This window comes from Lathyrus oleraceus, chromosome 4 (genome assembly GCF_024323335.1).
Source record: "Lathyrus oleraceus cultivar Zhongwan6 chromosome 4, CAAS_Psat_ZW6_1.0, whole genome shotgun sequence".
Taxonomy (NCBI): Eukaryota; Viridiplantae; Streptophyta; class Magnoliopsida; order Fabales; family Fabaceae; genus Lathyrus; species Lathyrus oleraceus.
Window position 1 is genome coordinate 27170679 of NC_066582.1, and position 26690 is coordinate 27197368.

At 33.7% G+C, this 26690-nt stretch overlaps 2 protein-coding genes across 2 annotated transcripts; both read left to right on the forward strand.

The window, feature by feature from the left end:
• The first annotated feature begins 3234 nt into the window (after positions 1-3234).
• On the forward strand, positions 3235-8851 carry LOC127135030 (VIN3-like protein 2). Its single transcript, XM_051061846.1, has 5 exons — positions 3235-3427; positions 3513-3602; positions 5250-5919; positions 6712-7031; positions 7411-8851. The coding sequence occupies exons 2-5, from the start codon at positions 3578-3580 to the stop codon at positions 8577-8579; spliced, it is 2184 nt and encodes a 727-aa protein (XP_050917803.1). The 5' UTR covers positions 3235-3427; positions 3513-3577; the 3' UTR covers positions 8580-8851.
• Positions 8852-10372: 1521 nt separating this feature from the next.
• Positions 10373-11407, forward strand: LOC127135031 (ribulose bisphosphate carboxylase small subunit, chloroplastic 3). The gene is made up of 3 exons (XM_051061847.1): positions 10373-10645; positions 10732-10863; positions 11057-11407. The coding sequence occupies exons 1-3, from the start codon at positions 10499-10501 to the stop codon at positions 11288-11290; spliced, it is 513 nt and encodes a 170-aa protein (XP_050917804.1). The 5' UTR covers positions 10373-10498; the 3' UTR covers positions 11291-11407.
• The last annotated feature ends 15283 nt before the right edge of the window (positions 11408-26690 follow it).

Below are 26690 nucleotides of genomic sequence, written 5' to 3' on the forward strand. Positions count from 1 at the left end.
GAGTTTTGATAATAACAAAGTATTTAAAGAACAATTGAGTATTCTAACATATGTTCAAGTATGCAAGATTATACGATTGAAAACAGATGAAGATAAACTTGAGGATTCTGCATCTGAAGATCAAACTCTAACTCTGAAGATCACTTCTGAAGACTCTGACTTTGATGAAAGATTCAGACTCCGAAGAAGTCAACTTTGAAGAAAGTAAGCCTTTGGTGACCCAGACTCTGAAGCTTTAGAAGCCAAGAAGTAGACTCTGAAGTGATCAGCCTCTGAAGAGTGAAGTCTGAAGAAAGTCAATCTCTGAAGCAAAGTATCTTTAATCAAGGAAACTCTGACTGACTCAGAGACCTTTTGATCACGTGAAGACTTAAAGAAAAATATCTCCTTTGATTTTTGAGCTTCAATTGATAATTTCTCCTGCATAAATTTATTTTTTTAATGCGTCTAATTAAGTACAAAGGTAAGCAACCTTTTGGTGAAAGTCTTCAACGTCTCTTTCTCTCCTTTCTATTTAAGGAGCAGCATACCTGAAGAACAACAATACAACACACTACATCACAAGACTTTGAACATTGACATTCAAAAGAAGCTACTCTATCAAAATTGCTAGACTTAGAACATCTTAACGTTGTGTACATTTTAGAAATTCTTAAGTCTTAGAGTCTTTCTAAGTTGTATTCTGTCTACACCTCTGATTGTATATCAAGTGTAGTTGTTACCAAAGTCTCTGAACAATTTGTTATAGAGTCAGAAGTCTCTTGCTTTAGTGCTTGAGCATTTGAAGTCTCTTTCTTGTGTGTTTGAGCAAAGGAAATCTCTTGCTTGTGTGCATGAACATATAGGTCTCTTACTTGTGGGTTTGAGCATAAAAGTCTCTTACTTGTGGATTTGAGCAAAGGAAGTCTCTTTCTTGTGTGCTTGAGCATTGAAGGTCTCTTGCTTGATGTTTATGTATTTGTAATCAGTTTGATTATAGTGAAAATCCCTTGAAAGTACAAGGGAACTAAACTACTCTCAAGTTATGAGAGGAACCAGGATAACTGCTTGTGTGTTTGTCTTTTCTTTCCTTGCTTTTGTTCATTAATATTCCGTTATTGTCAACTATGATACTCCAAGTCAGATTCTGGTTCAGAATCTAATAAGGATCTTCAGAAGCTATCCAAGCTTTTCTGAGTCAGACTCTGAACTAAGTGTTCAAAATCTGTTTGAAAGCTATTAAAAGTAGAAGCTGAAAAAGCTTGTAAAAAGGAAAAAACCAATACAATTCAACCCTCATTCTTGTGTTTTTCTCACCTTCAGAGACACGTCACTCCCACGTCTTCCCACTTCGTACGACTTATTCCAAAAATAGACGAAATATTTGAGGAAGGAGCGTCACATCTAATAAATGAGCGATCAATATAAAATACAGACGATTAGGAAAATGTTATGGACGTGGCATTACATCAATTACCTTCCATCTTCTGTGAGCTCTTCACAAATATACCAACACAACTATCGTACACAATAAACAAAAAAAAATCATATATTATTTTGTATTATCTAATATTGTTATGTCCAATATTTACTATTTTCCAAATTAATCCTAAAATTTAATTTGTACTTCTAGAAAAGTTTTAACCATAATTATTTTCTTTAACAAATATTAGTATGAATTTTCCTAAATATATTGGTGTCTTCCACATTATAGAAATTGTGATAAAGTTACTGTATAATTTAATTTGGTTTGATTTGAGTTTTAGCTTTGTCGCCCCTAGTTTTAGTACTTGGTTTCTAGCTTGTTGAGTTGTTTTTTAAAAACTATACCTTTTAAATAATCCTATGTGCATTATTACTCCAATTATTATTATTATTATTATTATTATTATTATTATTATTATTATTATTATTATTATTATTATTATTATTATTATAAACCATGAGTATTAAGAATATTTAAGTAAAATACTATTCACTTTCTTTTGTTTATTCCTCCTTTTTTAGTGGTAAATACACGACATTTTTTTATTCAATTTTTTAAAGTGAAATTTTAGTTTCAAAATTATAATTAATGATAATAAAACAATAATATAGTGAAAGAGCAATTTTTCTACTGATTTTTTAAATGTGTAGAAAAAGATCTTCTAAAGCATAACTTAAGTTATGCCTTATGCCTTATGCCTTATGCCTCAAATCTTCATCAGATTCAAAGAAAGCAAGCATGAGAATATGTTCCAACAATTTTATATTACCAACCATTTACTATTATATATTTTTCTATCAAATTCTACAGAATGATGAATTCTTTAATCTCTATTAATATTATTTTTATTATATCGTATATGTGCAATATAAGCTAAACCAAGCATTATACAAATATGTAGATGAGTTGCATGAGACGGAAAATCATCAATAATGTGCATTACAATTTCTGTTTTTTGTAATTAAAAAAAAATAATTTCTTCGTACTATCTTATACGCAGTAATTTGTGGCATGTGGTGCAACTATTTAAATTGACCATGTTGTCCCCACCACCATTCATTCGGATCTCACATGTGTGCCCCTGCCATATTAAGCCATAGGGCCATATCAACAAACTTTTTAACGGACTCTATTATCCAATCAATTGCTGCATGTACATTGACAAATATGCCCCTCTATTCTTTTCCCGTTATATTATATCAGTATTTTAAAAATAAAAAATAAAAGAATAACTTAATAAAATATAAAAAAAATTGATATAAAAATTTCACACCATCGATCCGTGCATATTCCATTTTCTCAAAACTCCATACATATATTAAATATATGGGAAAAAGACCTCACATACTTGTAATAAAAACCTTATCATGCAATGAAGCTACATCACCAAAACAAATTCAGATTTTTCATGATGTAATGTTGATTTAATTATGGCGCAGGTTATTGAATGGACGTGATAAGATTTAGTGTTATGTGGACGGCTAATAGATAACGATAAGAACCAAGGGCTACTTTAGTAAATTAACATATCATACTATTTCTCCAATTTCTAACCCAAAAAAAAGGTAATATTTATATATTCTCTTGTAAAAAATATTACCAGTCATCGCAATAATACCATTATTATATCAGTTTATCATATTTTATTTTTTTGGTCAAGAGTTTATTACTTTATATAACAAAAAAAAAGTAAAATATTTCTATACTATTAATGTGGTACATAAATTATTTATTTTTTATTTATTTATATTATTTATTAAAACTCTCTCCCTCTCTCTTTCTCTTTCTCACTCTCTCACACACACTCTCTCTCACTCCAACTACGACGCTTTCTCTCTCTAGAAGTACACAACAACCTTCTCCTCGAATCTCCCTCTTTCCGAGAGAGTGTGTGCGCGCGTCACCAATTTTCGGTTAACGGATTCGTTTTTTTCTTCAACAATTCAAAGCATCTTTTTCTCGGTATTTGTCATTTCAATCTTTCTCAAACTCTCTATTTTTCCATATACGCTGACTCATGACGTCGATTGATTTATCGTTTCTTTAGGTTCGGTGAATTTTCTTCGCTTTTCTTCATAATGTGATGTGATCGGTGACTGATTTATCATCGTTATGGCTACGAATTCATCGTTTGAAGGTATCGTTTCCATTCATCACTTTGTTATTTTGTGTAATTTGTTATGAATTGTATGTGTATTGTTCCGTTGAAATTGAGATGATTTGATTCGGTGTAAGATTCGTTATCTGTGACTGTGTTATGCGTTATTATTATTTTACGTGATTTAACGATCTATCTGTTGATTAATCTGTGTGATTTAATTTTAGCATTGTGACTTATCTGTTTTAGCATTGATCATTGGTTATTATGTTTTATATTACGTTAGATTTGTGGAAATCGCACTGAAGCGACTCGATTTTGTAGAAAAGCTGATTTCACTGTTGATTTGCCAAAATCACGTTGAGTCAGTTTAGTTTTGCAGAAGCTGAGCTTTTAATGAAAGTACGGTGGTGGTTTAATGTGATTTTGGAAATTTTACCTTGATACTGAACTGTGTTTGCACTTAATCTCTATTAATTTTCATGGATTATATGTCACTTCCTTGTTCTGTTGAAATTGAGATGATTGAATTCTCTGAGGCTGCTTCATGATTTATATAATCTCACGTTATTAAATGTTGTACTGCTTAATTTATTGAATGATTTACCTGTTGATTAATATCTCTATGATATGATATTTTAGCATTGTGATTTGTGACTTATCTGATTTTTTTTTGGATTGATTTATTTGCTGTGGTCTTTTCCTCAAGCTTTTCTTAGACCTGACGCATCAAGATTTTTTTTATGATTACACATCCGCAATTGCGTTAGTTGTGGTTGAATCAATTGTATTTAACCGCAACTTTCCGCAATATCGGGGACCATAACACGACAACGATTTAAAACTTAAAATTTTCTGCAATATCAAGGATCACAACATGGCAACGGTTTAAAACCTAGTTCTCCAAGTGTTTCTGAGTGTTGGGTACTGATTGGCATTGGTTTTATCCTTTTAGAAAAAATAATAAACTTTCATCAAAGATGTCTTTCTCTTTTTTATTTGATTTGATTAAAGTTTATTTATTTAATTTTATTTATACTTTGTGATTCTGGCTTTTGGTTTAAATCTGTGCTATTGCCTTTGATTGTCTAGCTGTTAGTATGAGCTGCATTTGGGGGCCATATAGTTTGTGTTTCAGTTTTATTGATGCCTTTTGAAGGAGGAAGGAGTTTTGATTGAAATAAGCATATAATACTTTTTATGGAAGTAAGTAAGCATATAATTTTGATATGCGATGTGCCAGCAACTAAATTAGTTGGTATATGAAGGTGCCTATAAAAGTCAAAGGAAGTTCAGCCAAACTGCCTAATTTTCTGACTTGATTAGTCTTCATTACACTTAGCTCTCCTATATTTAATATACCATTATGCTTCAAGTGGTTGGGATGTCCTTCTGTATTTTATGTAGTCAATATTTTGGACCATAAAAGAATTGGGCCATTAACTTGTCAAACGTGCATGCATGTAGAAAGATAAATTCATAATAGTTTCTTGTATAAAGTCCACTATTTATGCTTATAGGTGCACGAACTTTTCAATTTCTTGATATTGACATGTTTATCAAAATACAAGTTGCAGAAGAAGTCTTTGTTGAAAAAGTCTTGTTTCCTTCACAGCTTGGATGTTTTGAAGTTGGAATGCTCTCATGTATATAATAATGTACTAATATCTTTTTCCTTGATCCTAGGTATTGCTCTTGATCCTTCTAAATGTAGTAAATTGAGTATGGAGGAAAAAAGAGCGCTTGTATATGAAATATCTAATGACGGTGCATCCGAGATGCTGCAGTCATGGAGCCGTCAAGAGATTTTGCAAATCCTGTGTGCTGAGATGGGAAAAGAAAGGAAGTATACTGGGCTCACAAAGTTGAAGATTATCGAAAATCTTCTGAAAATTGTTTCTGAAAAGAAATCAGGCGGCCGTGATATTGCCACAGACTCTGAACCACATTCTTTTCCTGCAACTGGTCAGAAACCTGCTAAAAGGCAGAGAAAAATTGAGAATCCATCTCGATTGCCTGTTCCTGCAAACAATGTTACAGCCAATAATGGTGATGTGAGTAATAATACAACCTACTGCAAAAACTCAGCATGCAAGGCTACCCTAAATCAAGGAGATGCATTTTGTAAAAGATGTTCATGTTGTATTTGTCATCAATATGATGACAACAAAGACCCTAGCCTATGGCTAATATGCAGCTCTGAAGCTCCATTTCCTGGTGTTTCTTGTGGCTTGTCATGTCACCTTGAGTGTGCTTTAAAACATGATGGTTCTGGAATTGGCAAAGGTGGCGAACGCACCAAACTTGATGGAGACTTCTACTGTGTCTCTTGTGGGAAAGTAAATGACTTACTCGGGTAAATTCTATACTGACGATTTTCATTTCCTTAGATGAAATAGCTTATCCATTTAAAAGCTTTTTTTTAATTCGTTTTCCCTGTTTTTCTCTTTCTTGGTCTTAAATTGTTTCATACACTTGAAGCTTTATGTACATTCAAGTTATTATTGATATTACTTGGATTAAAAATGATTATATTTAGAATTTTGTTGTTTACAAGATACAAAATAGACATTATATACAGAAATAAATCATTGGAGTCCTAGAATTTTCTTCATGCTAAAGAAATAAATTTAGTCAACCGAGTCATTTATTAAAAGACTTTCAGAATAGACAATGAGTGAAGAAATAAATTCACAGAATCTAACCATTTTTTTCATGCTTAAAGTTTATTTAAATATCTTGTGACCAATTGGAAATCTATCTTTCCGTTTTTAATCATTTTCCCCTTTCCTTTTGGGCCTTCAGGCTCTATATAGTAGGAAATATAATCATAGCACTTCTCCATTCATAATTTTCTTTAAACATGAACAAGACTGCCGTTTCAAGATTAATATTAGGTATGATCAGTATTGTGAAAGAGAAAGATTTGCAAATTGTTGAATGTTCTTTTAAATTGCTTTGCTATAGTGATTAGTGAAATCTACTAAGCACAGTGGAGAATGTTCTTTTGAATTGCTTTTCTGTTAATCAAAAGAACGTAAAACTGTTGCTTCATTTCAATATGTGTGATGAGCTATAGTCTTTTTAAGATGATTTTTGGAAAATGTGTTGGTTACCTACAATCTCATCTAATTTTTAAATGTATTAGATGCTGGAGAAAACAACTGATGGTAGCAAAGGATGCTAGACGCGTGGACATACTCTGTTATCGTGTCTCCTTAAGCCAAAAACTTTTACAAGGGACAGAAATGTATCTAGAACTTTATAAAATTGTTGATGAAGCAGTGAAGAAACTTGAACCTGAAGTGGGTCCACTGACTGGCTCGCCATTTAAGATTGGTAGGGGGATTGTGAACAGGCTTTCTTCAGGACCTGAGGTTCAGAAACTCTGTGGTGTGGCTCTTGAATCACTTGATTCAATGCTTTCTAGAAGGATCTTGCCTCCATCACCCAATCCAACTATTCAAGGTGATCAAACTTTTTTTAAAAAGATCTGGCCTTTTTCACTGATTTAAAATTAGATATTTGGAACCAACTATTCTACTTCTGCCATTTATGGTAATTGATACAACGGTATAGAATAATTGTAATAAGGAGAAATTAATTTTGAATTAATAGGTTTTACATTTAAGATTGTTTATGCATAAGTAATTTTGAGTAATTCAATGAATAGGTTTTATATTTGAGAATGTTTATGGATAAGTAATTGAGTAATTCAATGTAACTTCTGGTATTTGGTAGACATGCAAAAATAAAAACTCTTAACAACGTGTGACAGTGCTAACAAACTTATTTGTGTTTACACTCTCACATAAGGTAACTGACCAGGCTTTGTTTTAATTTTCAGATGCAAGTTTACTAGCTCCAAATATGGTGAAGTTTGAAGATGTCACTACAACATCCCTCACTGTTCTTTTATGTTTGGAAGATTCTTTGGGAGAAAATAATGCTGGTTATGCCGTGTGGCATCGTAAAGCTGATGATTTGAACTATCCATTGGACCCGACTTGCACAACTCTCCAACCAAATAGAAAGCTTGGCATCAGGGATCTACTTCCAGCTACAGAATACAGTTTGAAATTTGTTTCCAATGATTTGAGCAAGTCAGTTATGTGCGAAGTTCAAGTCTCAACAGAGCATGGTGAGGATGAAGTCCCAAATTGCTCAGCAACGGAAAGAAGTCAGAGCCCAGTAACCAACTGTAGCAGCCTTTCCAATCCATCATCTGTGGAAGATGAAACTAATCATAGCGACCAGACTGATAATCGATCAGATAATTATCCTTCTTATCACAAGGATAGTGACCAGCTCGCTTCTGGAAATCTATCAAATGATGTTATTAATTGTTCCAACTTGGGTGGAGTGGGACTTCCCACCGATACAGATTCCTTGTCCGACAAGCAAGCTGCTTTGGGAATGACAAGCACAATACCTAGTTCTGATGTACTAAAGCTTGAAAACAAGCATTCCCAAGAGGAACAAGTAACTGAGGACATGAGCACTGATGATGGTTCAGTCCCAACGGGAAGGGAATGTGTGCCGTTAGTAGGTTGCACAGAAGGGAGCTTGCCTAATACTCCCAGCAGGTTGGAAATACTTAAAGATGGTCTGGGGAAAAAAGGTAGATCCAAATTCAGTGGCAAAGATCTAGAAAAAGGATTTGGGAAAAAGGGTGGCCCTCGAGATGGAAGCAAACCCAAGAAGAAAAGTGGTGAAAGGAAAAACGAGGGTTGTGAGGCTAATGGTTTTCCAGATCGGGATTTTGAGTATTATGTGAAGGTGATTAGATGGTTAGAGTGTGAAGGACACATTGAAAAGAACTTCAGGCAGAAATTTCTGACTTGGTACAGCTTAAGAGCAACCCCTGAAGAAATAAGGATTGTGAGAATATATGTAGATACATTTCTTGAAGATCCAGCTTCTCTTGCAGAGCAACTTGTGGACACCTTCTCAGAATGCATATCAAACAAAAGATCATCAGTACCTGCAGGGTTCTGCATGAAGCTTTGGCATTGACCAGATTTGAAGCTCTCCTGGGTTGTGATGAAATAATTATTTAGATTGATGACATTCTTCATTTAGAGTCATCCAATATATTTATTTCAACATTATCATTCATATTGATGTTTTAAGAATTTTAGATTTACTTAAATTATACAATCATTACTATTTCAAACTGATAAATTATCAGTGAATAACATTGAAGGGTTTATGCTAAAATGAATAGCATGTAGTTTTGGTTAAAGTAGACAATAATGTTGTTTCAATATCAACGGATTTATCCATAACTTTAGAATTCCAAAATATAGATTTTCAGTTGTACGTTGATGAGAAATGGTTTTACTATAAACTTTTTATTTTGGTACGGCTACTACTCAGAATGCTCTGTAATCTTCTGGAAATTAGATCATCCAGAAATTCAGTATGGTGCTGCGAATGCATGTATGTACTGTTTGATTTAAACCCTCTAAATTTAATCCGCTATACTGTAGTTATAGAGAGAATCTAGGTTCCTTCTTTTGGATTTCGGCAGAATCTTACTGCAGATATAGAGAATCTAGGTTTCAATATTTTGGATTTAGGCACTAGATTGAAAGAATCTAACATCCTTTTAAAATGATAAAGGTTAAACTCAAAAGTCTCAAACCAAATGTAGTCACTTTTCAAACTAGTTCTAGCACACAAATCTATTGACTAAAGTTTGGTGGAATTAAGAGTCCCAACGTAGTGGAAGATAGAACCTTGCCACATAATTAATTGATTGGAGTTTCTTTAGAAATTGATAGAACTGTCCATAATTATAGTTTGTTGATACTCAAGAGAAGCCTACAAGTGTTTTAGTGACTTGGATCACCCAGTGTCTTCCATGCATCAGAAAGGCCAAAAAGAAAAACATTGGGCGGAATCTTTTGTGTATTTTATTTAAACTAAGGCTTTCTTCAACTTCGTGGCACAGCACCATGAATTGGCGGGGACCTTTACTCCAATGGTTTACGAATACTATTAATTAATAATACTAAAGATGTCTTCTCCGAGTAACTGATTAGTCTCTTGAGTCGGAGAGGACCACGATACGTGGTAAAACTTTTTTTCAAAAAAAAAATAACACTATTGCATGTTCAATATTGAGTTCGAATATAAGATTTCTGATTAAATTGAAAAAAATCTTTTATCATCTTATTCAAATACTCTTGAGAATATTAAATACACTTTAACATAAAATCATAAAAAATATTTTAATTTTTTTTAATAACAAAATATAAATTATATATTAGAAAATAAAAATCTATAAGAACCTCCATAAAAGAAAAAGAACACCAAAAATACATAAGAAAAAGATCTTTACTAAAGTTAAGGAAGAAGAATAAAACAGAAAATTCAAATTACAACTAATATAACACAAATCGACTAGATCGTCTATCCAAAAGAAAACCTAAACTCTTCGCCAAAATGACATTCGGAGAGAGCATGCTAGAGGAAAGCAAACACAACCACATGCACACTCCTAAATGCTTTAGCAGTTCTCACTTCCAATGCATAAAAAAAATCCAAAATAAAAAGAATGAACTTGAACTCACTTCCACGTATTCAATGTTGAAAGAGCTTTCACGTCTAAAAAAATATTTTATTATGTATTTTCCAAATTATCCAAAACCACACTTATATTTTTTTTATGTTACTTTTGCTTTTTAAACTACCTTTCAAACGGGAGACTAGAGATATTGTACATGGTATTAGTTACATGGACCACATTATTAAAATAATCTATCAAGGTAATTATTGTACTCTTTTTTACAATTGATTAATGTCCATTTTCTTGTGCCCACTATCTTCTTATATTACTTAACACATCACACTCATAACATAACCACCTAACTCTATTCCTTTCTTCATTTCATCTTAACTACTCTCTGCTTCCTTCAAAGATCATTCAAATGTCTGCTGGAACATTTACAACTTCAGTTTCTGGGCCTACCTTCATGGCCTTGAAATCCAACTCATCAAATCTTTGGCCCAACACTTATTCCATTGATTGGAAAAAGAAAACCGTTTCCAATGGTTCTAGAATCCACTCCATGAAGGTTAAGTAATCTCAAGCAATGTTTTTTTTTCACTTCTCTAATATGCTTTTGATTTGTAACATAATTTTGTATGTAACTTGAAACAGACATGGAATCCCATCAATAATAAGAAATTTGAAACACTTTCCTATCTACCACCACTTTCTGATGAATCCATTGCTAAAGAGATTGACTACATGCTCAAAAAAGGATGGACCCCTTGCCTTGAATTTGACGAGGTTAGTTCAATTCAATACACATATACTTCATCTGATATCTGTTAGTTGAGTTAATTGAGTGTAATCTGCTGATCATCTGATATCTGTTAGTTGAGTTAAATGAGTGTAATTTACTAATCGATATCTGTTAGTTGAGTTAAATGAGTTATAATATTATTAGTAACATGAAAATTGTATTGTTTGAAAATGGAAGGGTGGGAGTATTCATAGAGCAAATAGCCAGATGCCAGGATACTATGATGGAAGATATTGGACATTATGGAAGCTACCAATGTTTGGTTGTGTGGATTCTTCACAAGTGATTAATGAGATTCATGAATGCAAAAAGACATTTCCAAATGCATATATAAGATGCTTAGCATTTGACAACAAACGTCACATGCAATCCATGGCTTTTCTCATTCACAAACCTACTACTACTACTTAACCTATTTTGTTCTTGTTTCGTTTCAAATCCTTGTTTGTTGAGATTCTGAAACTTGTCTGTGTACTTGTTTTCTCTCTTTTCATCTTGTTCTAATGAATAAAATGGATTTGGTTACAACCGTTTGTTATGTCCAATAAACAATTAAATGCCACCTCACACCACACTTACTCGAATAAAAATATTCTGTCAACAAACCAGCCCATAGATTTTGGTTTTTGCATGCATTCCTTGAGATTGTAACCAACATTCAAAAAGGGGAAAAGATATACTCGAATTTATTTTAAATTTCATAAAAATCTATTTTATATTTGTAATCGTTACATCAAACAACAGTCACATTAAACTATTTTTATTTGGAATTCGATTTATTACTCAAGTAGATTAATAAGTTAATAAAACAAAAATAATTTAATGATCTGTTCGATATTATACCATAATTAATCATCACTCATTAAAAATGTAAGCTAGAGTTGAGTATAGCCTTACCCACTTTGTATAAATTTAAGGGGATTACTTACCCTAAACAAATTCGAAAATGTCATTTAAAATTTAGAAATGTATTTTCGGACTAATATTACATATCAAATACATGTATCAATGAACCAACCCCCTTTTCTTTTGGCTTAAATTGATTTCGAGATATACTATTGATTTGGAGATATACTTTCGTATTATCTTATGCACATTCATGCATTCCTAACAATGACACACTCATTTTTCCTTAAAATATAAGAAAATGCATTTTCATATCAGGTTGCAAAGATGCACTTACGTATTTTTTCTTTGATGGAAATTCATCAATTTCCCTTCAAGAAATTCACCAAAACATTTGGAGAATTCTGAATCGAATCTTGATGAACATGAATAAATCTTTTTGATTGATTACTCCTTTTTTTCTTCACTCTTCAATCGAGTGAATCAACCAACCTTGATTGCAACATTTTGATGCACAACGGTAATGAAAAGAAACAAAATTGAATTAGGGAAGAAAGAAAGATTAGGATTTTCGAATAAGGAAGAAGAAGAAGAATTTCTGCAGAATAACTCTCTGCTCTCAAATTGAGATTGCATTCCTTTGCAACTGCAAGTATGTGTTATATTACAATGATAAATGTTACTCCCTATTATAGAGTTGAGTTTGCTTGTTTCTCAAGCAAAGCCCAAAATACCTAATTATGCTAACACTACAAAATTGTGCCTAAGTAAAAATCCATGTTAAGGCTAACTCTTCAACACTTCCATACTTCTACAATTAGGTGTTTCGACAGCAACATTCTTCGACACCATGAATTACATTCTCAACACACCACATAATTCATTGTGTCTAAGCAATCTACATTCATCATAGATCTTAACTTTTTTAATACTTCGACCTACACTCCTTTCGTCACGATGTCTGCAATCTGATTCTCAGTTCTGTAGTATTCCAAGTTCAGCTTCGCTTCCCCTACTTACTCTCGAAGATAATAGAACCTCATTTCGATGTGCTTACTTCGTCCATGCGTTATCGGATTCTTCGCCAGATTTATAGCAGACATGCATTCGATCTTCATGGTATTCGTTCCATGATTCTTCCATGTAATCTCTTCGACCAAATTCACCTTCTGTGTTGCTTGACATGCACAGAGAGAAGCAACTATGTACTCTACTTCACATGATGATATTGTCACTACTGGTTCCTTTCTTGAACTTCAAGCAACTAGTGCACCACCTAACATAAACACATAGCCAACTGTGAATTTTCTATCCTCAGAATCACTACACCAACTTGAGTTGGTGTATTCCACTAGCTTGCATTCTTTTCCTTCATCAACTGCAGGAAACAAAATGCCATAGTCCGGAGTTACTTTCAGATACGTTAATATTCTTTCCGTCGTTGCTGAGTGTGATACCTTGGGCTTATGCGTGAATCTACTCACCATACATACACTGTATGCTAGATCAGGTCTTGTGTGACAAAGGTATCAAAGTGGTCCAATGAGTCTTCTATATTGTGATGGATCGATGTCATCTTCATATGTGTCTTTCAATAGTTAAAATTTAAGCTCAGTTGGAGTCGAAGTTGGGTTGCAATCTTGCATCTCAAATCTCTTGAGTATTTCGCCTACATATCTTCTTTGGTGCATCATCAAGCCTCTACTACTCTTGTAGAATTCAATGCCAAGGAAATATGATAGATTTCCCAAGTCTTACATTTCAAACTCCTCACTTAGGTTATGTTTAAAATCTTTGATCTTCTTCTTGCAACTTCCTGTTATCAACATGTCATCGACATAGAGACATAGTATAAGCAACTCATTGTTGCTTCTTCTTACATATACTCCATACTCAGTTGTGCACTTCGCAAATTCCTTCTCCCTTAGGAAATTGTCCCTCTTCTTATTCCAATCTCTTTGAGCTTTCTTAAGTCCATACAGGGCTTTATGCATCCTGTATACCTTGCTTCCTTCGCCATGTTTCACGAACCCAGTTGGTTGTGCAACATAAACATATTCATCTAAAGGGTCATTCAGGAATGCACATTTCACATTCATCTGACATATGTGCCAGTTGTTCATGTTTTCTAGACCAATAACCAACCTGATTGTTTCGATTCTAGCAACAGGTTCAAAAAATTCATCGAAGTCGATTCCTTCCTTTTGAAGAAATCCTTTTGCCACAAGCCTTGCCTTGTGTTGAGTTACTTCACCTTTGGGATTCAACTTTACCTTGTATACCCACTTCACATTGATTTCCTTGAGGTAATTCGACAAGTGACCAAGTGTTGTTGACTTCGATAAACTCCAGTTCCTCATTCATTTCTTTCACCCACTTTGAATCCTTCAATGCTTCAGCTGCATTGGATGGTTCGACATCTGCATAAAAAAACATAATATACTAGCTCACCTTTATCATTGACCACATCATCTGATGTAACCACACATTCTTCCAACCTTGAAAGCATATATCTTGTCCTTTGAGGTCTGCTTATGCTTGCTTGACCATTGTCTTCTTATTGTCGAACTTCTCTTTCGACCTCACTTGCTGGATATTCACATAATATTCTCATTGAATCTTTCTTGACATTTTCAGTCCAATCTCATTCCTTAAGCTCATATATGATCACGTCCCTGCTGATCACTACTTGCTTGTTCACTGGGTCGAACAACTTGTAACCTCCAGTAGAATGATATCCTATTAGGATCATCTGACTCGACTTGTCATCAAGTTTTCTTCTCAACTGATCTGGAACATGTTTATGTGTTGTAGATCCAAATACTTTCAGATGACTCAATCTAGGCTTGACACCAGACCAACATTATTCTGGCGTGTTCCATCTAGCTTCTTCGTCTGACATCTATTCAAAATATATGTTGTACTTGACACAACTTCTCCCCATAATTCTTTGGGTAGATGCTTTCCTTTCAACATACTTATCACCATATTTATGATGGTTCTATTCTTATTTTCTGCAGTTCCATTCTGCTGTGGAGTGTAGGGTGGCAACACCTCATTCACAATCCCTTCTTTCTCACATAACATGTCAAAATCTATCGACACATATTCTCACCGCCATCAGTCCTCAGAATCTTGAGCTTTTGACCACTTTGTCTTTCGATCATAGATTTAAACTTGGCAAATACCTCAATGACTTCACTTTTCTTCTTGATCAGGTAAGTCCATGGTTTTTGACTGAAATCATATATGAATATGAAAAAGTATCTGTTACTTCCAATCAAATCCACCTGGATAGGACTACACATATTAGAGTATATGCCTTCGAGGATTACCTTCGACTTGATTCCTGCATCCTTGCTGAAGTTGTTCTTGTGTTGCTTTGCCTACACGCTTCCTCACATACTTCATTTGGAATGTCAATTTTTTATAACACTGAAACCATATTTCTTCTCTTAAGATCTCTTATGTATTTGAAGTTGAGATGACCAAGTCTATAGTGTCATATCCATTCATCCCTGCTAGCTACAGTTGCAAGGCACTTGTGCTCCATCACATTAAGTTCAATCCTAAAGGTTCTATTCAAAGACATATGTGCCTTCAAGATTAACATTCCACCTGAGTCGAGAACTCTCATCATCTTGTCTTAGATCGAGACTTTGTAGTTCTTTTCGACCAACTACCATATGCTGAGCAAATTACTTTTCATGTTTGGTTTATACAATACATTGGAAATTACATAGCTCTTGCCACCTTTCCTCATAATCTGAACATCACCAATACCTTTTGTTGCTAGAGTATTGTCATTTGCAAATTTTACCATGTTCTTCATTGAGGGTTTCATGTTGACAAACCAATCTTTTCTACCAGTCATGTGTGATGAGCATCCTAAGTCCAAGTACCATTGGTCTTGGAATCTTTCTTCATCTCTTGTTGTGACCATCTGCAACATCTCTTCTTCTTCATGCTCTGTAAACTTTGCATCATTATCTTGATTCTTTTGTTTTTTAGTTTGATTTCAACTAATCAAACTGTTGCAGCCTACTCTACCTTTATTGTCAAACAACTCCCATTTGCCTTTCTTTTCTCTTGTTGATTGTGCATGTAAATCCATATCACTCTTCGACTTTCCTGCAGGTCTTTCATTCATTCTTTGTTCATGATATACAAGCGTCCCTTGAAGCTCTTCCTTTGTCAATGTTGACAAATCGTTCGACTCTTCCATGGCTACTATCACATGGTCGAACTTTGGAGCCAATGACCTCAAGATCTTTGAAACAATTGATCTTGATGTCAACACTTATCCACATATGTTGATTTGATTCACCAGTTTTGTAACCCTAGTGAAAAAATCAGTTATGCTTGCATTGTCTTCCATATGAAGCAATTCATGCATTCTTTTGTGAGTTTATAACCTCACTTCTTTCACCTTTTATGCGCCTCCAAAAGATTTTTCCAGAATTTCCCACGCTTCTTTCGCTGATTCAACATCACTAACATTTTTGAAATTTTCTACATTATCACATTGATGGATTATAAAGACAGCTTTATAATATTTCTTCTTCAATTCTTTGTGTGCAGCCTTTTCTTTATTCGTCGTGTTTGCTGCAAGCAGTGCCACTCCCTCTTTCATAAGATCCCAAAGTTCTTGATAGAAAAAGATAATCTTTACCTTCTTGCACTAATTCTCATAATTTGAATTCTTCAGAATTGGGAGACTTTGCAGAAAATGTATGTTCAGATGATTCATTACCATCATATTTTGCTTCCCACAAATTGCCTAGCCGGACTCTAGATACCAGATGTTGGAAATCCACCAATTTCCCTTCAAGAAATTCACCAAAACCTATGGAGAATTGCGAATTGAATCTTGATGAATAAGAACCGACCTTTCTGATTGATTACTTCTCTTGTTCTTTACTCTTCGTTCGAGCGAATCAACCAACCTTGGTTGCAATATTTCAGTGCACAATGGTAATAAAAAGACACAAAATTGAATTGGGGAAGAAAGAAAGATTATGGTTTTCAAATAAGGAAGAAGAAAAAGAATTTTTGCAGAGTAACTCTCTGCTCTCAAACTGAGATTTTGTTCCGTTGCAACGACAAGTATGTGTTATATTACGATGATAGAGGTTACTCCCTATTTATAGAGTTGGGTTTGCTTGCTCCTCAAGCAAAGCCTAAAATACCTAATTCTGCTAACACTATAAAATTGGGCCTAAGTAAAAAATCATATTTAGGCTAATTCTTCAACACTTCTACACTTTGACACTTAGGTGTTTCGGCAGCAACATGCTTCGACACCATGAATTACATTCTCAACACCTCTGATAGCAAATTTAAATATTTTATTTTTATGAAATACATCAATACTTTTTATTTTAAAACTATACTATCATAATAAACTTTTGTAAATTAAACCATACACTTAATGCACATGATGAAAATGTCATATATGAATAAGACCAATCAATAATATAGTCACATCACAGTAATAAAGTAACAAAAGATAATAATATCTATAATCCCTAATACAACTAGTACATAATATAAATACTACACTACCGTGTGTGTCAGACTCCTCATGTTCCTATGTAACACCCTTCTAAAATACCCCAAATATTTAATTAAAATAACAACATATCAATCAGAGTAATCATGCAATTAAGGGTGTCACACAATCACTTCACACCATTCGTCATAATATTTAGTCATGCTCATTATTTAACTCAAAACATAAAGTATTGCACAATACGCAGCGGATAGAGATCAAATCGATCAATCAAAACATGTAACATATTACATGTAAAATGGTTCACAACCAATCAATAAAACATTCAAAACATCCCATCCCGATGTTACATCTATCAGAGCATGACCCACTAAGGAGACTACACTAGACTCCAAGCACTAGCTTCTACTCAATCACTGCTCGTTACCTGAAACATAGTTGTAAGGGTGAGTTCCTCAATCGATATAATAAGCATTATAAATTATCATGTAATGCTAAGTAAATAACACATTAATCACCCTAATCATATCACATATTCAGTAACGGCACATCAACTCAAACATCATACTCAATACCAATACAACTCATACTCATACTCAATATCAACACAAACACACGTATAATATTGGAATACATCCATTCATATTATACGCCATACATATATTATGCAATGAGACTCCATGCATGCGGTACCGACTATTCGTGAACATATAGTTCAACCTCACCGACCAAATCCAGGTACGGCTACCAAGCTCACTAGTCCCACTCATTTGAGACCTAGTGACTCACATCACTAATTCCTCACCATGGGAATTAGCTACCACCCCAAGGGCCATGCTATGCACGCTAATTCACCTAGCATGCAAACATCAACAACAGTCCAAAATGACTAACATCACTAATTCCTCACCATGGGAATTAGCTACCACCATAAGGCCACATTATGCATGCTAATCACCTAGCAATGCAACATCAAGCACAATAATCCACAATGGACCTATGCTCACACTCTAAGCCATAAAACAGTCCATTCACAAACACATGCATAATATATACATTCACAACATTATGCATACCATCACACATCATCAACACATGCATCAAAACATCATATCATGTCAAATAATTAATCACAGTATTAGCACACTCTACTAATACCTACACTGCTCAAAACAGCGGGAATTAATCCCTATTACATCATATGCCAACATAGGCCAACCATCAACTAAGCACACAACATTTAAAACACCAATTTCCCACTCTGCAGCAGTGTTAACCGGTTAACGCCCTGGGTTAACCGGTTAACGCAGCACAAACACGCTTCCTGCCCAAAACTTAACAGTGTTAACCGGTTAACGCCCTGGGTTAACCGGTTAACGCAGCACAAACAGCCATATCTCAGCAATCACAACAGTGTTAACCGGTTAACACCCTGGGTTAACCGGTTAATGCAGACAAAACAGCAATTTTACACAATACAACACAGTGTTAACCGGTTAACACCCTGGGTTAACCGGTTAACGCAAGACAGAAGCTGTTCCTGCGCTAACACAAAGCAGAATGCAGAATTCTCCGCATTTTCCGCCGTTGGAGGACTTCCGGACCTCCGATTTCAATTCCGTAAAAAGCTACGTTTTCGGAAAATCACAACCAACCCAAACACGGATTCAATTACAGCCTAATCACAGTTTATTCATCATAATTTTTCAGCACTCCTCATTCCAATTAGGGTCAATTCAACGGTTTATCACTACCCATTTCATGCTAACCCATAATACCCATTAAACGACGATAAACCCCCCTTACCTGAGTTAATCCGGCGAATCTTTTAGCTTGAAGCCCTTCCTTCTTCAACCTTCTTCCTCTTGCTCTGCCTCTTTGCCCTTTTCCTCTTCTCAGCCGCTTCTCTGTTTCACGTGAAAACTTTTCTTTACCAAAATGGGCTCTTTTCCTTATTTCCAACTTATATATATTTTCCAATTTATATTATTATTCCAATAATAATAATAATTCAATAATTCCAAAAATAATAATAATAATAATCCAATTATCTAATTAAATTAATAAATATATTATTAACTTAATTTAAATAATTATCATATTATTATCGGGGTGTTACATCCTACGCTGCCTCCTGTTCTATAATGCCCTTCGTGCACAAGTAAGAATGGTATCCTCAATGTCCCTCACATCAAAGCCTTATAGAAAGACTTACTACAACATTTTTATCCTATGGCAACGCCTATATTTAGGGTAGTAAAAATGTCGTTCTCATAGAGAGTAATAGGCAACCAATTTTAAATTTCGTAGTGATAGGATATATATTCCTTACAAATTGTATGCAAGTATTAAAAACTGATCTAGTAGGTCACAAAGAGAACGGTCTTTACTAGCAATGGGTTGAAACCGTTCTAATATGGTTTTTAAAATATTTAATAAAATATTTATTATATGAAAAATTTTATGTTGGTGGAATCGAACATATGTCATTTTTATTCTTATTTCAGTCGTTCCCTTACTGAAATCTCTTGAGCGCTAATACAAAATTTCACCGCCCCTTTTCCAAAAGTTGAGCGCTAAAAATAAAATCTTCCCTCCAACCTAAATAATTTGCATGACTCTTCTTCTTCAGAATAAAATCTCATGATCTTTCTCCTACAAGCTAAACAGTCAGAACAATCCTTAACAAACCCTAACCCTTTCTTTCTTCAAGCAAATCAATCTGAACCATAACCCTTTCTTCTCATTGCACACATCATTCTCTCTTGTGTGTAAGATTTCTTCTTACCAAATAGATCTCTCATGTAAGCTTCATCATCGTGTACGATTTGTCCTTACCGATTGGCTACTCGAGAACAAAGGTTAACGGAGAACACGACTATCACTCTCAAACGAGGGTTATCGAAGCTCACATTGGTCACTCATTATTGGTCTCTCTCACGCCATATTCCCTCATGTCGGTCACTCTTGGTCTCTCTCAAGCCGGTCTCGTCACTTCTTAGTTCAACCTATTTGTCTTTCTTTATCTAAGTAATATTTAATTTGTACCCCTTTCTGTATATATAATGCTAATCCTTCACACTAATGGTTGAAATGAAATATGATGCTAGTAGACCATGAGTTGTGAGTTCATTATGAAACCCTCTGCTAAATTGAATTCATTTAAAAAAGCTAAACCCCTTTTCTAAATGGGAAATTGTATTTAGTCTTGGGAGTTGGAAAATTGTTAGAAAAGAAGAAAATTTATTTTCCCCTGCGAGTTATGGGTTGCTTTGGATACTTGTTTGTGATTAATTGTTTAACTGTGGTTTTTGAGATTTTACATTTAGTTTTTATTATCTCTCTTGTTTTATTACATTTTTGGCTGATTGATGATAAAATGTATTGTTCTTGCAAAGCCAACTAAACTTTTGATGTTGTGTTCAACTTTTGAGTTTTTTTCTCTAGTTTTATCTATCACTTATATGTAGTGAGTAGCAGCGGAGATGAATAGTGAGTGGTTAAAACTATCAGTGGAGAATAACATATTGTAGCTTTTGTATTATTTGTGTTGTTGATTAGTATGAATAACATTTAGTATAGATTATGAAAAAAAATTGATGTATGAGAAAGAGATACTTGACGTTGGATCAAGCACTCGAGTTGCATTTTATTGAATTTGATTTGGAAAAAAAACGTTTAACGTTGGATCAAGCCTATTTTTGTTCCTTTTGAAAGTGGATTTCCAAGTTTTAAAAAACACTTTCAAAGTTATGATTATCATCACAATAATCATTCAATCTTTTATGGTGAGGGAGAGAGGAAACCATTTATATAGGTGTTTGAGAATGTCGCGGCTGGAAATATCACAGAGTCGTCATCATCCTTTATTCGTCCTAAGCGACAGAGAAATAATGATAAAATCTAAAGTTAATGTGAAAGTGTTAGACGCCCATCACCTCCATTGTACTCAATGAGATCCTTCTCTAGTTCTAGGATAACTATGTTTTCCTAAGGCACGTTTGCTTATGTTTTTTATTCTTGCTTTATTTATTTATTTACGAGGTAATATGTTACTATTAAGGGAAAATGTTTGATTAAAAAGAAGGACAAAGAAAAAAAATTGTTATTATACTCGCTAGAGTGTTATAACTCTATGCCTACGTACCCTCAAGTTCATTGAAGGATTAGAGCACCGTAGTTCGTCTAGAAAAAGCTTGTTTGTTTGATTTTTTAGATTATGAAACTTCTCAACGCATCGAGGATGGAGAAACGTTTGATTTGAAAATGCCTCAATGCATAAGGGCATATGGCTTGATGTTTGAATGGGTTGATAGTGGTTTTAAGTTGATTTGTTGCAAAAATGTTATAATTAGTTTAACTTAGAAAAATAATACATGTATGTGTAATTATTTAGTAAAAAATAGAAAATCAAACAATTTTTTATTTTAAATATTTTTTGTTTATTTAACCCTAAATGTTTTAACTAGTTAATTAACCCTAATTACTATCCAAAAACTAATCCTAATATTAACCATAAAAATTAATCTAACAAAGAACCTTAATTAGATTATATATTCTTTCCTATTTCTCATTTTTTTTATTATACTAAGATAAGAAGCTCTAATTAATTTTTAATTTTTTAAATCAACTTAATTAAATCAAATACTAATATTAATCCTATATTAATTAACCTAATAATAATTTTCATTAAGAAACCAAAATAAAGAAATTAAATAAACAAATAAATAAATAACGCAGAGGGTATGAATTGAACTACACTAGTAAAGAGCTTTTAGCTAGGGTGTGCTAATAGTAAGGGCAGAAAGCCCAATTGAGTCTGAGGCCCAATGGATAGAGGAGTCCATAGATGTAGATTGTCAGCTGTCGACTCTCTCTAGACCTCTTGATCCAGATCTGATGGATCTAATAGGATGAGATTGTAGCCTTTGTTTTGAATTATTGGTCAAGGTATGTGGAATGTATGCTTAGGATGCACAGTCAACATAAACTCATGGTGTACGTGTGTTCATAATGGATAGGTTGAGTTAGCCAATTGGTTGGTTGAAGGAGTGTCACTTCAGCGTGACATGTTTGTGTCCCAAGGGGGTATATATAAGCCTGATGGCCTCATAAGCCCTTCATTTCATACTTTTCTTTCTTTCTTTTTGCTCCCTCTCTCTCTCTCTCTCTCTTAGTCTCACTCTCTCTGACCTCATGAACTCCAACCATCCTTCTTTATGATCACCACCACCTCAAACCACCGTCCTTTTCTAGTTCCCAGTTGAAACTCATCCGGGAACTTAAAACATTCAATCTTAACTCCTTGGATCTTCAATCTTATCCATAAACCATCCTAAGAACCCTAACCCTAAAATGAACCCTAGACTTGGGTTCCTTATGAACCCTAACCAGATCATCAAACCTTTATGACCCTTACAAACCCTAGCAAACTAGAAACCCAGAAGTGATGAACCCTAGGGTAACCCTAACCCTAATCGCAATGAACCGTAACGCAAAGACCACCCAGAAACCCCTAATCTTATTTAAATCAAACCATAAACCAACAATTGACCCTTCCTAAAACAGAAACAATTTATCCTAAACACAAATCAAACACAAACAACTCATAGATCCTTAAACAGAATTAGACAAATCAAACATCAACATCAAGCATACAATCAAAGACAAACAAAAGGCGTGTGTGACCAACCTTCAAAGATGAGATATTCTCCGGTAAATACAAAGGTAATGTTTTTCCTTTTTTCTTTAACGCTTTTCTGATTTTTTGACCTGTGATGGAGGCTTTCAGCTCAAGTGTGTTAGGGGTTCAGTGTAAAACCCTAACCACTTCAAATCGGAGCTTTAGATTGAGGGTTTTGGGAGTTGCAAAAGCAATAGTGAGATTAGGGTTCTAATTTTTTCGTCCTTAATTCTATTTTTAATTTAGGTATTTATAGAGTTAGGATTAAGTTTAGAATTAAGTTATATTGATTGTTTTAGGAAAATTTTGAATCTGAATGATTGTAATTTAATTTGATTAGGTTTAGAAAATTTTAGGGTTTTGAGATCTGATTGTATGTGATTCGAATTTCCTTGTAATTTGTATTATGTAATGAATCTTATGAATGAATTTGGAAGGTTTTGATTGAATTTTGAAAATTGCAAGTTTTGATCTTTTTGATTCCATTATTTGCGCAAGTTTAGGGTTTTCGAAGATTTGGGGAATCAGAGATGGACTTAGGTCATGAGCTTGACCCAATTCGGTGATGGACCTGGGTCATGCGTTTGACCTAGTTGGGTGATGGGCCTGGATAGTCATAATCCGGTCAACATCTCAAGTCGCCTTAAATAATAACCAAAAAACATCATTATGGTTAAATAATCAATATCACCAATAAATTCTGACTAATAAAACCTTAATCTAATTAATTTAATTAATTTAATCTAATTATCTTAATAATATAAATTAATAATCAGTATTAATTTAATATGAATTAATCAATATCTAATTAATTTAACAATATAAATTAATAATATTAATCTACCATTAATGAAGACTCCTAAACTATAATCTCCTAATTACTTAAAAATATCATTATTACTTACTAATTAAACTTCTAATAACTAATAACTAAAGGTTCTAAAGAAATAATACAAATTGTTATGTTAGGTTAAATCCTAAAATGTCATAAAATAGAAGTTAACCATGATGAGATCAGAGACTCTCAAAAGTCAAAATAATCCCCCTTTGACTCTTTTAGGTCATTGGGATTAACCAGATAACTTATGTGGGCTCTGGACAGGTTAGTAATATGAATCCTAAGTTAGCAAAAAATGAAAAGAAATCATGGTCAAAATTTGGGGTACGACAGAGAGTATGCAAAAAAAAGAGTAAAAATGATGTTTGATTCGAGTTATAAGTACATGTATGATTTGAGTCAAGTGGAAAGTAATTTGAATTAAGATCTGTAACATGTGAGGATATTTTTCCATTATTTAACCCATGATTCGAGTAAAGGAAAAAGTTATGATTCGAGTAATGAACAATGTGGCTCAAGTCAAGAACAACTTGTGATTCGACTCAAGCAAGAAAGAGGTGAATCTTGGATTTCATCACTTCATGATTCTACTCATGTGTATCATTTATGACTAGCTCTTTTAGATACTTGATAAATGGCTTGAATTTACCAACATAATCAAATTAAACTTCCTTAATATTAGTCTTGAATTGGGTTTAGACAAACATGTGAAACAATTTCATAACATTAATTACTTCGGACTTTTTTTAACCAACACATTTCTTGACCATTATTAAGGATCAACATTAAGGAAAGGGGAGAATACCCCACAAGTTAGTAAAAATAACATCAAAATCATTATGGTACATTGTTGTAGACATAGGTGCATGAAGTATATAAGCTTTACTAAGACTAAATGACTTGGAAAAACTAGAATGATCATTATTGGATATAGAAATATTACATATTTCTAACATAATTTAAATTGGCATGACAAAGTCTAGAATGCCAAAAAATACTAGAACTACATTTATCTAACTTAGATAAAACAAAAATAGAAGAAACATATCGCTGAACATCAGTTGGAAGTTGTTGAAGGTAGAGAAAAACAAGAAAGGGGGGTTTGAATTATTTTCACTGACAATAAAAACTTTTAGCAACGCTACACACACCAAGATAAAAACAAATAACACGGAAGTTTATTCTGGTTCGCTAGAAATTCAAAGTTACTCCAGTCCATCCTTCCAAGGTGATTTCTCCTTCAATAAGGACTTAATCCAATAATTTAGAAAGATTACAATAAACGTCTAAGAGTTTAACAATCTCTTAGCCCTCTCAAGTCTACAGACTTCACATGTCACTTGAGGAATTACAACAATTATTGAGAATTACAATAATGTGTTTGATGCTTCTAGATAAGCAAGATGAACATGATTAATAACGAATGATCAATGATCACACTATGAGCAGCAACTCGTGTATGATAAATGAATTATAAAATGACAAGAATTTAGTGTATGATTTCAAAATGTATGTGCAAAATTCTTGAGTGAAAGCTTCTTCTTTTCGTATGATGAAAATGAGCTATATATATAGTGCTTGGAGATGATACTGTTTGAGAGAGCATTGATGCTGATATCTTACCAATTATGGGACTTAATGATATTAAGTTTCTTGTTCTTTCCATAGCAGTCCTGGAGTGTAGTCAATACTATCCATATATAGATCCATACAATACTTAGATTTCTTCTTCATTAAGTTTTTGATTTTTATTGGTCAGATAGTTTGTTGTGCGTGAATCAGAGTGAACGGAGTTCAGAGCCTTTAGGTAGCACTTGTATTCTTCAGATAGTTTGTTTGTTGATTGGTCTTCAGAGTCAGTTTGACTGATCTTCAGACAGAGTGTCTTCTGATGTAAGGATCTTCAGATGTATTCAGATTCAGAGTCTTCAGAGTTTTTCAGATGAACTTTAATGGCAGATTATGTGAGTGATTCTTTTGGACATGCTTGTGGTCAGCGTCAGATATGTAAGTTGTAAATGCGCCTAAGAGGGCAGGTGAATTAGGTGGTAAAAAATTTCTTCGATCTTGTTTCCGGTTCTTGGTTATTTTTCGTTTAAGTGCTGAAAAATAAATTGCGGAAAGTAAAAGGACACCGGAAATTATAGTGGTTCCTTTCACACTCCGAAGGTGCTCCACTCCCCTTTCGACTCGAAAGAGATTTCACTATAGTTAGAATTATTGTACAGCCTACTCACACCAATGGTGATGCTTACTATCTAACCTATAGGTAATCAAGTGTATGAAGAACAATCCTCTTCAACACTTCACTTGTTTCCAACAATCCTGGACAACAAGGTATGATACAAAAATCTGAACTTAATTAAAAAGTTGATGATGAATCTTGAATATATTAATCACTTGGATTAATCTTTCCCTTTGGATATCAATCACTCAATGTAGTATACAAGTGTTCAAACCAAATGATATGTATTCTTAGCAAGGTATATGAAGGTTTAATGCAAAAAATACTTTTTTAAGAAAGTTTTTGGACACTTGATAAAAATCTGAGTTTTTATAAGAATGATTAATTGAAAGTGTTTGCAAGAAAGGAGGTGGTCATAAAAAAAATGAGTAATGATGTTTATATATTGCTACAAACACCTTTTTGAAAGAGTATGATGAATGAAAGGATGCCATGATTCAAAGGAATGCAAAGAAAACATTTGAATGAAGAAATGCACCAATCTGTCAAAATTCGTCAGTGGTAACCGGTTACTGCTCGGTGGGTAACCGGTTACTTGCTTCCAACGTCCAAAAAATATTTGAAAAACAACAGTGGTAACCGGTTACTGCTCGGGGGGTAACCGGTTACTGAAGCCCAGTTTTGAAAAATAGAATTTGGCAGAATGTGAAAAAAATGAAATGCAATACATCCTAATTTTTTATATGA